This window comes from Bufo gargarizans, chromosome 8 (genome assembly GCF_014858855.1).
Source record: "Bufo gargarizans isolate SCDJY-AF-19 chromosome 8, ASM1485885v1, whole genome shotgun sequence".
NCBI classification, from domain to species: Eukaryota; Metazoa; Chordata; class Amphibia; order Anura; family Bufonidae; genus Bufo; species Bufo gargarizans.
In genome coordinates, this window is record NC_058087.1 from 15,492,280 (window position 1) to 15,508,612 (window position 16,333).

At 43.8% G+C, this 16,333-nt stretch overlaps 1 protein-coding gene across 11 annotated transcripts in view; it reads left to right on the forward strand.

Moving 5' to 3' along the window:
* LOC122945786 (sodium channel protein type 2 subunit alpha-like) overlaps window positions 1–16,333 on the forward strand; it is a 188,573-nt gene that overhangs the window by 103,738 nt on the left and 68,502 nt on the right. For all 11 annotated transcript variants that reach the window (XM_044304982.1, XM_044304981.1, XM_044304983.1 and 8 more), the window contains one exon: window positions 1,960–2,198. In XM_044304982.1, coding sequence (XP_044160917.1) covers window positions 1,960–2,198 — 239 coding nt within the window. The remainder of the gene's footprint in view (window positions 1–1,959; window positions 2,199–16,333) is intronic.

Consider the following 16,333-nt stretch of genomic DNA (forward strand, 5'->3'; position numbering starts at 1 on the left):
CCTGAATATCTAAGATGCACTTATAAATGCAGCACTTGAGAATGCAACAATTGATGTGCCAAGTTTGAAAGATATCCTCTATCCATGGGATGGAGAATAACTAACCGATCACTGGGGACCCAACCATTGGGACCCCATTCAAGCCTGAGAATGTGGTTCCCTTGCTCCCATCTGATGGAGTGCCAGGTCCAGCATGCTCCTTTCCCCTCGATTAATTCTCTATAGGACTTAGATGCACTTATAAATGCAGCACTTGAGAATGCAGCAATTGATGTGGCAAGTTTGCAAGGTATCCTCTATCCATGGGATAGAGGATAACTAACTGATCACTGGGGACCCAACCGTTGGGACCCCATTCAAGCCTGAGAATGGGGTTCCCTTGCTCCGATCTGATAGAGTGCCAGGTCGAGCATGCTCCTTTCCCCTCCATTAATTCTCTATAGGACTGTAAGAATTCATGTGATGTATTGGTGTCACATAACAGCGGCGGACAGTCATTAGCTACAGTGGTAAAGTGGCCTACATCAGACTGGATGTTGACATGGGTAGACCCGAAACTTTCAGGGCCTGATGGGGTACAATGGAGCTAGTGGCAGGAAACAAGTACATGTGAATTCCACCGTGGGTCTGGCCATGCTGGGGGGTTTGCACAAAAGGTACCCAGGGGTGACCAACCCTTTTAGGCATATGTATGTCATAATGATCATTGACCACTGACCAGACCTCCCTCTTTTAAAAAGGGAATGTCACAGAAGAGAGAAGCTCCCACCCTGGTCTGTTCTACATCACCATGTATTATAAGGTTGTCATTGTATTCGTTTAAATAGACATCATGTGATAGTGATCATTGAAGTGACTTGATGTTGAGTGGGGTTTGTCCAGTTGGGTCAACCGCTGTGAAGGGGTTGTCTGGCAAGGCTGCATTTTTATACATATGGGTTCAGAATATATTAAAACAAAGAAGCATTATTCACCTCACTTATCCTTGTTGTGGTTTTTAGCCATACCCCATTGGTCCCCGCTTCCTGGGTCTGGCTTGACTCACAGAAAAGAGCAAGAGATGCTTGCTCAGCCAATCACTGGCCACAGTGGTGACCTGCTTAAGCCAATGATTGGCTGAGCAGTCATCACCAATTTCCTGCGAGCCAAGCTGGGACCAAATAGTGGTGACAAGCGGGAACCTGTTAAGCATCAGTACAGCAGCAGCAGGGGATTGGTGAATTGAAAAATTATTTTTTTAATTAAAGGCGCTGTGCTGAGTTTGCTGGTTATCTATCCCTTATCCAGAGGATAACCGATTAGTGGGGGTCTGCTAGGACCCTGCCGATCCCAAGAATGAGGGTCCCTTTTCCCCCTCTGTGGGAATGCCAGAGAAAGCATGCATTGCTTGGTGAATTTTTACAGTCCTGTAGAGATTTAATGGAGGGGAAAGGAGCATGCTCGACCTGGCACTCCATCAGATCGGAGCAAGGGAACCTCATTCTCAGGCTTGAATGGGGTCCCAACGGTTGGGTCCCCAGTGATCGGTTAGTTATCCTCCATCCCATGGATAGAGGATACCTTGCAAACTTGGCACATCAATATAAAGGGGTTGTTCCCTCTGAGTAAGCATGCTCAGCTATTTTTAGAAGATAAACATGCACAACCCCTTTAAGAAGTGGTGGTCTACTTATCTTGGCAGTAGCATAACTTTTATAATACTGGTGTGTGCTTATGTGACAGAGTTGTTTTTAGGCACCCTGAGGCACCAAGTGTGACTCCTACCCCTGCACCCACTAGAGCTTCACCCCTGTCTGCATTTGGGATTTATCCCTGTATCTATGTCTTTAATTTAGTAAGTGATAAATACAAAGTTATTTCTTGGTACCAGCTCCTTCTTTTGAGCTGGGCAGTTTAACAAATGCATTATCTAAATAGGAACATTTTAATGTAATGTTTTGATTTTTATGCCTTCTGCAGAGTTGGAGGAATCCAGACAAAAATGCCCACCATGTTGGAACAAATTTGCCAACACATATTTGATCTGGGACTGCTGTGACGTATGGCTGAAAATAAAGAATGTACTCAATATAATAGTCATGGACCCATTTGTTGACCTCACAATTACGATCTGCATTGTTTTAAATACATTATTTATGGCAATGGAACATTATCCCATAACTGATGAATTTAATAGGGTGCTCAATGTTGGAAATTTGGTAAGTTCTGCTTTTAACAAATATATTCTTAACCTGATAAAATGTTTTTTAATGTGATTTTCCATTCTTTCAAGAAGTGCATGTAATATAACCACTTGGATGTACCATAGGTGTGTTCTGTTATATAGGTTCAATTCTCAGTCTAAAATTGAACTGAGATCTAATCAATCCCATTATGGGTCAGGATTCAGACAGAGAAAAGATAAATGTCATCTCCAGCTTGGAAGTGTGAAACTTTATCTTGATACTAGAAAGGGTTGGCATAGAAACAAGACAAGAAATTCACAAAGGAATTCTCATTTCACAGCATAGAAAAAATCATAAAATATAAGTATTTCAGAAGTATTTAACAAAACCAAAAATGGTAAGAAATGTCAAGACTTTTTGGCTGTTTTGACTAGATATTGTCGAATTATTCAACCCCAAATGAGCAAGTCTGGTAGGGCCTTTTTTAATTTTGTATGAAGTTTGTATGAAGCTTTTTTAATGAGTTTTTGGATTTTTGTTCACGGACATGTGTGCATAAGGTTTGCTTAATGTGTTTTTGGATTTTTTTAATGGAATGTGGCTGTATAAGGCTCCTATAATGTGTTTTTTTTATAGACATAGCTGTATAAAGCTCCTTTTGAGGTATTGTTTTGATTTTTTTCATGGCTGTATGAGGCTTCTTTAAGGTGTTTTTGAATTTTGTCATGGGTATGGCTGTATGAGGGTCCATTAAGGTGTTTTGGGATTTTTACTTCAAAATATGTCTCAATAAATCTTTATCATAACGAGAAGCTGCATTTGTTCAAGATCAAGAACATCACAATTCAAGGGGCGGTAATCACATCACATTATCCAGCAGCCTTTATGAGTGAACCTGTCAGGTGATTTATAGTGCCCTACCTTAGAGTAGGATATGATTGAGGGAGAGAAGCTGAGCTCTGTAATACAAAGGTCTATGTGATTTGGAGGAGAATTTTTGAGTAAATCCTGACAGGACTCCTAGGAGAGACAGTGAGAGTCCTGATTGCATTGCCCACAGGTGGGTTTTACATGAAAGTGCGATTGTGTGCACTGTTCTCCTAAGTTGAGGCAGATCATGAAGGGCGAATAACACTTGTCCTACTGGCTATAATTATTTTGGTGCTTAGAGGGGTTCGATTTCCCTTACCTCCAACAGAGTACTGAAGGGAAATAATGATCTTCTAGCCTGGACTTCAGCCGACCTGCATCATAGTCCCAAACAGAGACCAAAAAGACAAAAAAATTCAGGGTGATCTTACACGTTGCAGTATTGTGCTGTGTGTCCTATTAACGCACAGCAAGACCATATGCATTTGACACAGTTTTGCAATGCATTTTTCAGCAGTAGGGCATTTTTCAGCAGTAGCCAAAAATACACATCACGGGAAAGGCATGAGTTTTTGCTATGTGATTTTTTTCCTAATGTTTTTTTTATATGTTGATGTTTTTGTATTCATATAAAATAAATTTTACAGCAATTGTATTTAAGGTATGTAAGGTCTGTTCAGTATCAGCATAAGCTACACAAGTTATAACAATTCAAAAAGTAATAGAAAATTCATTTTGTGCAGAGCAATGGCAAATAATTGCAAACCGTGTTTTAATTCTCCAATGAACGGAAGAGAACATACATTGATCTATTGGTTTAACAAGCTGCCAGTGCTGCAGTGGCTTCAGTGCACTGGTTACTTGCTGGAAGCTCTGACTCTGCAAAATGCTTGCTGCTGAGAGGGCACAATTGAAGAAGTGCAGGCGTCTGTTTTTGAACAGAGCTACTTGCAGCACATCTAATAAAATACCTAATTTGCATTGAAATAGGAAGTCTGTACATCACATTTGTTCATTGTGTTGACATGCCTAGGTTGAGATATGCTAGCATTGGTCAAAATGTTTTGGGCTCATTCATATATTACCGTATTTGTAAAGAAGCTATGTGATTATGAGCATTTTTATGGAAACAGCACATTTTGGCCTCTTTCACATGGGCGTTCCAGATTTGCTCTGAATGCGTCGCGTGTGCATTTGACGGGAAACCCGCACAATTAGGCATGCAATTGCAGTCAGTTTTGACTGCTAATACGTTCCGATGTTCAGTTATTTCTGCGCGAGTGCAATGCGTTTTGCACGCGAGTGAGAAAAAACGGAATGTGGTACCCAGACTTCTTCACTGAAGTTCAGGTTTGGGTTAGGTGTTCTGTAGATTTTATTATTTTCCCTTATAACATGGTTATAAAGGAAACTAATAGCATTCTTAATACAGAATGCTTACTAAAATGTTGCTTGAGGGGTTAAAAATAAAAAAAAATTTAACTCCTCTTGTTCGCGCAGCCGGAATCATCTTCTTTCTTCATCTTTCAGGACCTGCAAAAGGACCTTTGATGACGTAATCGCGTTTACCACGTGGTGAGCGCGGTGACGTCAGTGCAAATTACACCTGTAGCTGGACGTCTGGCTCATAGTTTAATGTTGTGCATATGCCTTCTGATGGTTTGTGTAGACTTTGTTTGCCACCCTAGGCTTTGGATGTGACGTTCTATTTCACTTACAGTACAGAATGGATCACTATACATCATGCCTCTAACCAGACAATTTGTCCGTGCAAAGGTCAGCCTTTGTGCACCTCTTGTTGTCATTCCATCATTATTCTCCCAACCACTGAGACACAAAATGTGGAACAGTGCTAGGCACATAGTGGTCTGCTGGAGTAATAAACCAAGGCCTCTCAGTTGAAGTTCTCTGCCCCTATCAGTTTGCGACAAACTGGAGATATCACACACTCATCCCACAAAACTTATTAATTTTGCGGTTTCTTGTGGCTAAAAAACTTTGCTTTTAATCTGGTTTTTGTGCCTCTCCCACATGCCAAAGAGTGGAGTTAGGTTCTTGAAAATGTGGTCATCTGCAGATCTTAGAGACACCTACTACTTTCTCGGTTTGCATAACATTACGGCTTGTCCTTCTTGGTGTTGCAGTCTTTATTTATATAGTTCCAACATATTCTGAAGCGCTTTACAATCAGAGAGTTCATGTACAAACAAATTCATACATTACATAGCAACCAACAAGCAAACATTTAGAACAAGAGGAATGAGAACCCTGCTCACAAGAGCTTACAATTTATGAGGAGGTAGAGGTCACGCAAAAAGTAACAAAGTGCTTGTTTTGTACAATGGTCCAGCCATCTTAACAAAATAAGGAAGAGATATAAGATACAAACAAATTCCAGTAGTGAATTTGAGTGCATGGGGTGTGGTGGATACAGTTGGATGTTAGATCCAGCTCTGAAGAATGATGATGAGGGAAAGGGGGGGGGGGGTTAATTGGAGAAGAGTAAGATAGAGAATGTGATAAGCCCCCCTAAAAAGATGTGTTTTTAGGAAGTGCCCAAAACTGTGGATGTTGTGACTTAACCAGAGAACTGGTGTAGCTCTAGAGAAGTATTTGAGACGGGCATGAGGTGTTCGGATCGTGGTGGACGTTAGTTGTAAGTCATTAGCTGAACGGAGAGCATGGGTAGGATGGTAGACAGAACTGAGGGAAGAGATGTAGGGAGGTGGAGAGCTTTGTGGGTGAGAGTGAGACGCTTAAATTGAATCCTATAGTCTATGGGCAACCAGTGTAATGATTGCTACAGGGTGAAGGCATTGGAGTAGCAGTTAGACAGATAGATGAGCCTGATTGCTGCATTCAGAATAGATTGGAGAGGGGAAGGTTTATTGAAGGGAAGACCGATTAACGAGTTAAATTAATCAAAATTAGAATGGATCAGGGCGACAATGAGAGGTTTTATTGTTCTACGGTAAGAAAAGGGAGTATTATAGATATGTTTTTGAGGTGTAGGTGGCATGAGAGGGTGAGTGACTGAATATAGAGATCAAAGGAAAGATACATTTAACATGACACTCAGACAGTGGGCACCCACTGAAAGAAAAATATCAAGCTTAAGTAGCTTAGTAGATGGAGAAACACAACTAGTTCAGTTTTTTAAAGATTCAGTTTCAGATAGAGGTAAGACATGATGCTAGGCACAGCAGACAGTTACTGGTGTTTAGTAGTAGTGCTAGGGTGATGAGTGTTGCCAGCATGGCACTGAAAACCAAATCTTCTGATAGTCTGTTCAACTGGGTGTTCTGAAGAGAGAATAGAGTGGAGAACCTAGGTTTGAACCCTGAGGAACCCCAACAGCAAGTGGGAGAGGAGAAGTAAAGCCAGCAAATAATTTACATAAAAAGCAGCCAGAAACATAGGAAGAAAGCCAAAAGAGAGCAGTGTCCTGATGGTCTATAGATTGGAGCCAAATAGGAGATGGTGCATTTAGCTCTCAGGAGGTCATTTGACACTAATGGTAGTTTCTGTACAGTGTAGAGTGCGGAAACCAGATTGTAAGGGGTCAAGGAGAGAGTTAACATAGTAGATGATAGTGGATAGAGGATAATGAATTAGGAAAGAGTAGACCAGGTGTTCCAGAAGATAAATGAAAGATTAGTGGCAATGATGGAAGGGCATAAAGGAAGTAAAACTGTTGGCAATTGGGTAGGATATCAAGAAAAGAAGGAGAACCACTAGGGTAAGAGTAGAGCCTAAAATTACCATGAGATTTCATATCTTGAATGCTCTGGCTGCTGTAGGTGATCAGAATAGATAGAGAAGGACCCAATTCTAAGTTTTGGTATGCAGCCCCATGATCGTTACATCCCGGGCATATGGGCTAAGCTGTAGTGCCTACTAGATATTGTGTATATTAGGAAGTTGTTATAAAAGGAATTTCTAATTTCAGGGAAAATTGTACATATAAAAATTGTACTCCAGTTGTTTTTGGTAGGATAGAGAGTGACGCAGTATTTTTGCACAAATTCTTTAGTGCTTTCTAATATATTTTATTATGGGTAGAAGCACAAATAGAGCTTCAGTGCCCATTCCCATTCACACAATCCGTTTTTTATCTTCATAGACATAGGCCGCTCCTCTTGAAGTCTTTGGGGACTGAAAATAGATTAGTCCCCCTATTAGTGGCTGTAGTTTCCCAGAATTCTGCTAGTTATCAGTGTGGGGAATACAGCATCAGAGCTCTATAGCAGTATATACAGTATATATACAAAATGCTGCACAAAGTTGTAGTGTTCACAGGCTTCTGTGTCTGGTAGCTACAGTTGTAATGTGGTCAGAATTTCTTTCAATGGTTTGGAATTCGACTCCTATAATGTCTCTGGATTTTCCAGGATCCTCCCCAAAAGTTTTCCTCATCTGCCACCAAAGATTTTGCTCTGTGTTTTATCCTTTTATACCAAAGGCATGAAAAATTAATAGGCCACAGTGCACTTTGGATGCTGCGTAATTAGCAACCACACTTTGACTGAGGTTGTCAGTTTCATTGTTTATTCTCCCTTTCGTGTACTTTGAAGAGATGAATTATTGAACAGATTGTCATTTAGTGCGGTACCTCTGGAAATATCTAAATGACAGGTCCACGCACTTACTGGGAATTTAGCAGCTACCTACAGCAGGAGCTTCCTTTTTTCTTCCACTCATATAACTCATATAGTGGAATCACTTTTCTACATATTAATTTTACTATTTTATTAGTTTTTTTTTCTGTGTTCTCCCACAATGGGTTTCAGTACACAAAGGGGTTGATTTGGTGAGACAACCCCTTTAAAAAGGTTGTTAGATGACGACAACCATTTTCATAATGCAAGTGATTGTATTTTAAAAAAATTTGATTTGGATGCTTCGCTAAATTTCTCCAAGAAATTTGCTTTGTTCTGAATTAATTTGTCATGAAGAGCATTAAATCAGCTACATCCCGGCCTGCAGAGAGAGTGTTTCTTGGTGTGCATCACTGGGCATTGCAGCAACATGCATAGCTAGTCCTTTCTGGTAGTCAAGCTGTTACTATGCGTCAGTATGACAGGGAGGTCTCATACAGTATAGGGATGTGCGCATCGTCGTGCAGGCCACTAAGAGTCCTAGCTAATCCCTAGCTTAACAAAAAGAAAAACATACAGCAGCCTTTAGTAAAGGAAAAAAAACTACCGTATTTTTCGCCCATAAGACGCACCTAGGTTTTTGAGGTGGAAAATAAGAAAAAATATATTTTTAACCAAAAGGATGACACTGTTATGGGGGATCTGTGGATGACACTATTATGGGGGATCGGTGGCTGACACTGTTATGGGGGATCGGTGGCTGGCACTGTTAAGGGGGTCTGTGGATGGCACTGTTATGGGGGCGTCTGTGGATGGCATGACACTGCTATGGGGGGATCTGTGGATGACAGATAAATAGCATCTTATGCTATGTGTCATCCACAGATCCCCCCCATAACAGTGTCTCTGTGTATTGTGAATGAACCCCAATACAGGGGGTGGGGGATGGCATCTACACTAGTTTTGTAATGGCAGTGGGGCCCAATGCAGTCATCGTATTCTATTGCACCGGGCCCCGCTCACTGTACTAATCGTATCTAGCTGCAGGCAATGTTTAACTATAGAATATCTTTAATCCAGCAGCCTGTACTTACGTCCGTAGCAAGTAGCAGGCAGGAGACTGGACAGGTGGGCGGGCACTGGCAGCGTAACTCACTAGTCACGTGCCCGTGCCGCCTGCTTCATTCATAAAGTGGGTGGAGCAGGCGCGTGACATAGTGAGTTGCGCTGCCAGTGCCCGCCCGCCCAGCCTCCTGCCTGCTACGGACTTAAGTACAGGCTGCTGGATTGAAGATATTCTATAGTAAAACATTGCCTGCAGTTAGATAAGATTAGTACAGTGAGCGGGGCCCGGTGCAATAGAATACAATGACTGCACCGGGCCCCGCTGCCATTACAAAATTAGATGCTGGCCTCCAGCCCCTCCTCCCTCCTCGCTGATACACCTCCGACCGGGCTGTGCAGCATGCGGTCGGCGGTGTATCAGTGTAAACTGTAGCATTTGCCACATAAGACGCACTGCCATTTTCCCCCCACTTTTGGGGGGGGGTGCGTCTTATAGGGCAAAAAATACGGTATGTCTCCCTGCAGGAGCTGTGTCCCACTGACTCTTTAGTGGAACAAAAGAAGGACATGGAGGCAGTGCCAATAAAGCAGTGGAGGAAAAAAAAAGGTTCTTTTAATCCATGTTGTGGCAGTGCAAACTTATGCTTTTGAATCATTTCTGTTAGCTGTATAATGACTGTGTGTCACTAATAAGCTCAGTTCACACTTTGCCACACTCATTTCACACTTAATTTGGTCAGTTAGGGGTCAAAAACACAGAACAGGTGCAGAACTTTTTATGATACTTTATCTGAGTAGGATTAGCTCCTGGTTTTGGCTCACCATACAGTAACTGTTGTAATTGACCAAATAAGTAAAGTGTGAATTTTACAGGTCAATATTAGCGTCAGGTATAATGTACTTAACCGTGCAGTGGCCCAAGATTGTAATATAGTGGGAAAGAGCAGTCTCATTTTACACTGTCTGGTGCTTCCACATAGATTGATAAATAACATATTTTGTTAGCCACTGATACAAGTAGTAGCCTCATGAAAGAGTGGGGAGGGTGTCAGCAATAAGTTTGTGTTGACATCACTGTTTATTTTTCCCTTCTCCTGACCTGTGAAATGAAGAACCCAAAAAAAAAAAAGATCCTGTCTTTTGAGCAGCCGCTATCACATGGTCAGTATTTGGTCACTAATTGATCAGTATTTGTAAAGAAAAAACAGGAGTGGTTCTAAAACAGAGATAACTTGTGATGGAAATATTTGCATGTCTTCTGTGTTTTGGACCCACTCCTGCTTTTGGCTTCCGAATCATAATCAAGTCCTGTGTCATGGCCTTTGGTTTGCGCTGTGACACTGTTGCCACACTTGCCTGTGGCAACGTGTTGCTGTGAGAGCATGCGGTGGCAGTGTCTCGGCCTTTTGGGTGATTGCCGTGACATGGTTGCCACGCATACTGTTGCCGATGGTAACGTGTGGTTTTGTATGTTTGTGTGTGCAGTTCCCCTTTAAGTGGCTTCCTTCCTCTGTCTGGTGTTGGAAGGGTTTACTCCTTTCCTATTGTTTTGTGAACACTGGGTTTATATGTGTGTGGGTGTAGCTGCTTGAGCTATTTAGCCTCTGCTGGATGCCTGAAGCTCAGTGTTCCTCCAACCTTGGTGTATACTGGTGGTTCACTGTTCTTGGCTTTTACCATATGTCCAGTGAGGGCCACCCTTGTGGTCATTGATGTTATTATCGTGTCTCTTTCCCTTCTTACCTTTTGGTTTGCGTGGGTTATGTTCAGGGTGTTCTATGTCTTGTGTTGTGTTACATGGCTGGTGATGTTTGGTGTCCAGCATGTTTGCTAGACATTCCCCTGTCTCATGTTTATTGCAGTTATGGATATCCTGGGTTCATGTTTGGTTGTGGTTTGTGCTGTGTCTTCTAATGTTGGTGTGGACAGCAGCACTTGTGCACGAGTTCCAGTCAGTGTGTCTGTGGTAGGTAAGTGTGTTATGGGTTTCGCATACCTGCCAACTTCATATGCTGTATGTGTTCCCCTCTCCTTGCAGCCTGGCCTCAGATAGAGACTCCTGTTCATCTATGACTGGGATGAACAGGTCGTCTCTTTCCTGCTCCTTGGTGAGGGATTACCAGGGCGACTCAGGGTCTCTAGGATTCCAGCGTATGAGCCGTCTTACCATCGGGTCCGCTCATATGGTGAGGAGTCAGGGAGAGGATTAGGGACGCTGTAGGAGGTGTCCTGCTCCCATATTACTCCTTTTGGCCAGGCTGATCCCCTTTTACCCTTTGACACCGCATAGTGGGGGTTTCCCCCACTCCCCACCGTGACACTGTGCGATCGAGGGCTTATGGATGCTCCAAAGACCATAGTGTTTTCTAATCCATAGTGTTTTCCAATCTTCTGACAGATTACAAGAAGAATAAAATAAACAATGATGTCAACAAGGCCATACAGGGGCACTAGTGGCCCCAGAACAGAGTGGAGAGGGTATCAACAGCATGAGGAGTCAACATAGTTGCCCAGTCAGAGTGGTGAGGGTTGCAACAGGATGAAGAGTCAACGTAGTGGCCCAGTCACAGAGTGGTGAGGCTGGCAACAGCATGAGGAGTCAACATAGTGGCCCAGTCACACAGTGAGGAGGGTGGAAACAACATGAGGAGTCAACATAGTGGCCAACTCACAGAGTAGGGAGGCAACAGCAGTGCCAGCAACAGCACAAGATGGTGGCAGTACTTGAAGATGGCAGCAGAGGCAGCAGGTGTGTGGCATCAGGCAGGTGGCAGCATCTGAGTAGTGGCTGAAGCACGTGGCCAGAAGTAACGGGCCATATTTCATAATGCTCTGCTATGGCAGCACACTGCAGTCAGAACATTAATGCCAGAATTATCTAATTTGATGCATCAGACACCAGTGTGTGGAAATTCTGGCTAATCCACACCTGATTCATCTTTATAAAAATTAATCTTGCAACATTTTTAGTTGAAAGGCGAGTTCTCCTTGGGGTAACTATGCCCGTGGCTGCACTAAACTCTGTGATGCCACACTACTGGCTGGGAAGAAAAGCCACCCTCACCCCATGATGATGAAGCTCTTCTTCACCCAGCTACCATGTGTGATTGGCTACATCATCATCCACTGCTGTCTGCTCATTACCTATGTCACCCTCACCAGTCTCATGGACGCATCCCTGACCGCTCACAACACCTGCTCCCATGCATCTGTCATAGTCGCTACTTTAACGCCTACAGGAGGAAGTGCAACGGGTGCCTCCCCGCAGGGCCCTCTCTATAGCGCGTCCCAGGTGTAGGAATGCCGAGTGGTATAGTGCTGCCTAAAACAGCTCTTATTGTGTCATGGTGCTACTACCTGGATACTGCTGGACCCTAGGCTTTGGCTCTGAAGCAATAAATAGGGGGAATAATTGAGGGATAAAAGAATAACTTGAGTCCAGACCTTGAGATGAAGTTCAATGGCAGCTTTACTTTGAATAAATATTTCTTCAAACAGTTTACAGGTGTTGCCTTGGTTCCAGCAGGTTTTAGCATTAACTGACAGGCAAACTCAACTCTGCTGTATCTCTGTTTCTCTCTGACTCTGCTGTACTGACAGGCTGGCTGTATAACTTTGCTTCTTCTGTATGCTGCAATTCTCACAGTAGTCTGACTCTAGGTTATGCCAGGGAACTTTCCTCCTGGCTCCTGAAGCTTTAGGCTTCTGCCTTTATGGCCAGCAGAGCTTAAGGTGCTCTGGCTGGCGTGGGCACGTCCAGCAGAGACGTGCCCATGCACACCCTTCTCCTGTCTAGGGAAGACTAGACTGGAAATAACTGCTCCCCACCCTTCCTGCAGGAAGCAGGACTAGCCCACTTCTTTCCAGAGGGGGGTTAGCATGGAATGGAACACTCCATTCTACCTAACTATAGCTTTGCCATATTTGCTGCCACCTGCTGGTGAACCAGGCATATTACATGAACATAACTGCTGCATAAATATTAGGAATGCCCAGTGTAGAGGACCTGGACAAAAAATACATAAGATGACATTGTGTTACCCCAATAAAGACAGTAGCAGGGTGAAGGAGTGCTAACACCACTCTGGGGTGTTACCGAAGCAGCAGACCCCTCCTCCAAATCTGGGCTGGCCAGTAGCTGCTAACTGTCCTCAATAAGCTTGTCCTCAATAAGCGTGTCACTTACTTGCCTGGCAGAAGGAGCTGCAAAGAAAAGAGGCAGGTTCAGGACAGGTGAGAGCACAGAGCTTTCTCCTGGGTAGGGTTGGTCATCAAAACACAACCGCTGGATGACAGTGGCAGCTCTGGCCGTCTCCTGCAACATTTTTGCCACCGCCTGTTCCTTTGGAGGGCCCTGGTGTGTCTGTTGGACATACTGTACAGTAAAACTAACTGTATATGTAAAATACGTTTTTTTTATGTCACTGTGGACACCTCGATAACAGTAAAACAAGACAGGTTATTACCCCAATTTGAGAATCAAGGCCTAATAGAATTATTTATCTACTAAACAAGATATACACCCCAAGCTGGCCAGCTATTTCTCGAACTCCCATAGAAGTGAATGGAGAGCGCACCTCTCCACTTATCTCCATGGGAGTTCTGGAAGTAGCCAGCTATTTTCAGCAGAGAAGTGAATGAAGAGTGGCTGCACTTGCGTGGTGCACCCTCGTTCACTTTGGGGGCCCCATTCTAGAGATAGGTTCAAGTCCCAGTGGTAGGACGCACACCTATCTGACATTGGAGGCGTATCCTAGCAATATACCACCAAAGTGTAAAATGCGCCAACCCCTTTTATATATTCTTCCCCTTGACAGAGGCCATTATCATGTGTTATTTATTTCACCTGGCAGTGGCTTTATTAACCACCTCTGGACCGCCTAACGCAGATCTGCGGTCCGGAGGCAGCAGCTGTGCGCTCAACGACACATATACGCGTCATCTTGCGAGACGCGAGATTTCCTGTGAACGCACGCACACAGGCGCGCGCGTTCACAGGAACGGAAAGTAAGCGAGTGGATCTCCAGCCTGCCAGCGGCGATCGTTCGCTGGCAGGCTGGAGATGTGATTTTTTTAACCCCTAACAGGTATATTAGACGCTGTTTTGATAACAGCGTCTAATATACCTGCTACCTGGTCCTCTGGTGGTCCCTTTTGTTTGGATCGACCACCAGAGGACACAGGTAGCTGTGTAAAGTAGCACCAAACACCACTACACTACACCCCCCCCCCCGTCACTTATTAACCCCTTATGAACCCCTGATCACTTCATATAGACTCCCTGATCACACCCCCCCGTCACTGATCACCCCCCTGTAAGGCTCCATTCAGACGTCCGTATGATTTTTACGGATCCATGGATACATTGATTGGATCCGCAAAACACATACGGACGTCTGAATGGAGCCTTACAGGGGGGTGATCAATGACAAGGGGGTGATCACCCATATAGACTTCCTGATCACCCCCCTGTCATTGATCACCCCCCTGTCATTGATCACCCCCCTGTAAGGCTCCATTCAGACGTCCATATGATTTTTACGGATCCACGGATACATGGATCGGATCCGCAAAACACATACGGATGTCTGAATGGAGCCTTACAGGGGGGTGATCAATGACAAGGGGGTGATCACTCATATAGACTTCCTGATCACTTCCCTGTCATTGATCACCCCCCTGTCATTGATCACCCCCATGTAAGGCTCCATTCAGACATCCGTATGATTTTTACGGATCCACGGATACATGGACCGGATCCGCAAAACACATACGGACGTCTGAATGGAGCCTTACAGGGGGGTGATCAATGACAAGGGGGTGATCACCCATATAGACTTCCTGATCAACCCCCTGTCATTGATCACCCCCCTGTAAGGCTCCATTCAGACGTCCGTATGATTTTTACGGATCCACGGATACATGGATCGGATCCGCAAAACACATATGGACGTCTGAATGGAGCCTTACAGGTGGGTGATCAATGACAAGGGGGTGATCACCCATATAGACTTCCTGATCACCCCCCTGTCATTGATCACCCCCCTGTAAGGCTCCATTCAGACGTCCGTATGATTTTTACGGATCCACGGATACATGGATCGGATCCGCAAAATGCATACGGACGTCTGAATGGAGCCTTACTGGGGGGTGATCAATGACAGGGGGGTGATCACCCATATAGACTCCCTGATCACCCCCCTGTCATTGATCACCCCCCTGTAAGGCTCCATTCAGACATTTTTTTGGGCCCAAGTTAGCGGAAATTGTTTTTGTTTTTGTTTTTTCTTACTAAGTCTCATATTCCACTAACTTGTGTAAAAAAATAAAATCTCACATGAACTCACCATACCCCTCACGGAATCCAAATGCGTAAAAATTTTTAGACATTTATATTCCAGACTTCTTCTCACGCTTTAGGGCCCCTAAAATGCCAGGGCAGTATAAATACCCCACATGTGACCCCATTTCGGAAAGAAGACACGCCAAGGTATTCCGTGAGGGGCATATTGAGTCAATGAAAGATTGAAATTTCTTGTCCCAAGTTAGCGGAAAGGGAGACTTTGTGAGAAAATACAAAAAAAAAAATTTCCGCTAACTTGTGCCCAAAACTAGATAAATTCTAGGAACTCGCCATGCCCCTCACGGAATACCTTGGGGTGTCTTCTTTCCAAAATGGGGTCACATGTGGGGTATTTATACTGCCCTGGCATTTTAGGGGCATTTTAGGGGCCCAAAAGCGTGAGAAGAAGTCAATCCAAATGTGAAAAAATGCCCTCCTAAAAGGAATTTGGGCCGCTTTGCGCATCTAGGCGGCAAAAAAGTGTCACACATGTGGTATCACCGTACTCAGGAGTAGTTGGGGAATGTGTTTTGCGGTGTCATTTTACATATACCCATGCTGGGTGAGATAAATATCTTGGTCAAATGCCAACTTTGTATAAAAAAATGGGAAAAGTTGTCTTTTGCCAAGATATTTCTCTCACCCAGCATGGGTATATGTAAAATGACACCCCAAAATACATTCCCCAACTTCTTCTGAGTACGGCGATACCACATGTGTGACACTTTTTTGCCGCCTAGGTGGGCAAAGGGGCACACATTCCAAAGAGCACCTTTAGGATTTCACAGGTCATTTTTTACACATTTTGATTTCAAACTACTTTGCACACATTAGGGCCCCTAGAATGCCAGGGCAGTATAACTACCGCACAAGTGACCCCATTTTGGAAAGAAGACACCCCAAGGTATTCCGTGAGGGACATGGCGAGTTCCTATTTTTTTTTTTTTGTCACAAGTTAGCGGAAAATGATGATTTTTTTTTTTTTTCTAACAAAGTCTCATATTCCACTAACTTGTGACAAAAAATTAAAAATTCGAGGAACTCGCCATGCCCCTCACGGAATACCTTGGGGTGTCTTCTTTCCAAAAATAAATATCTTGGTCAAATGCTAACTTTGTATAAAAAAATGGGAAAAGTTGTCTTTTGCCAAGATATTTCTCTCACCCAGCATGGGTATATGTAAAATGACACCCCAAAACACATTCCCCAACTTCTCCTGAGTACGGCGATACCAGATGTGTCACACTTTTTTGCAGCCTAGGTGGGCAAAGGGGCACACATTCCAAAGATCA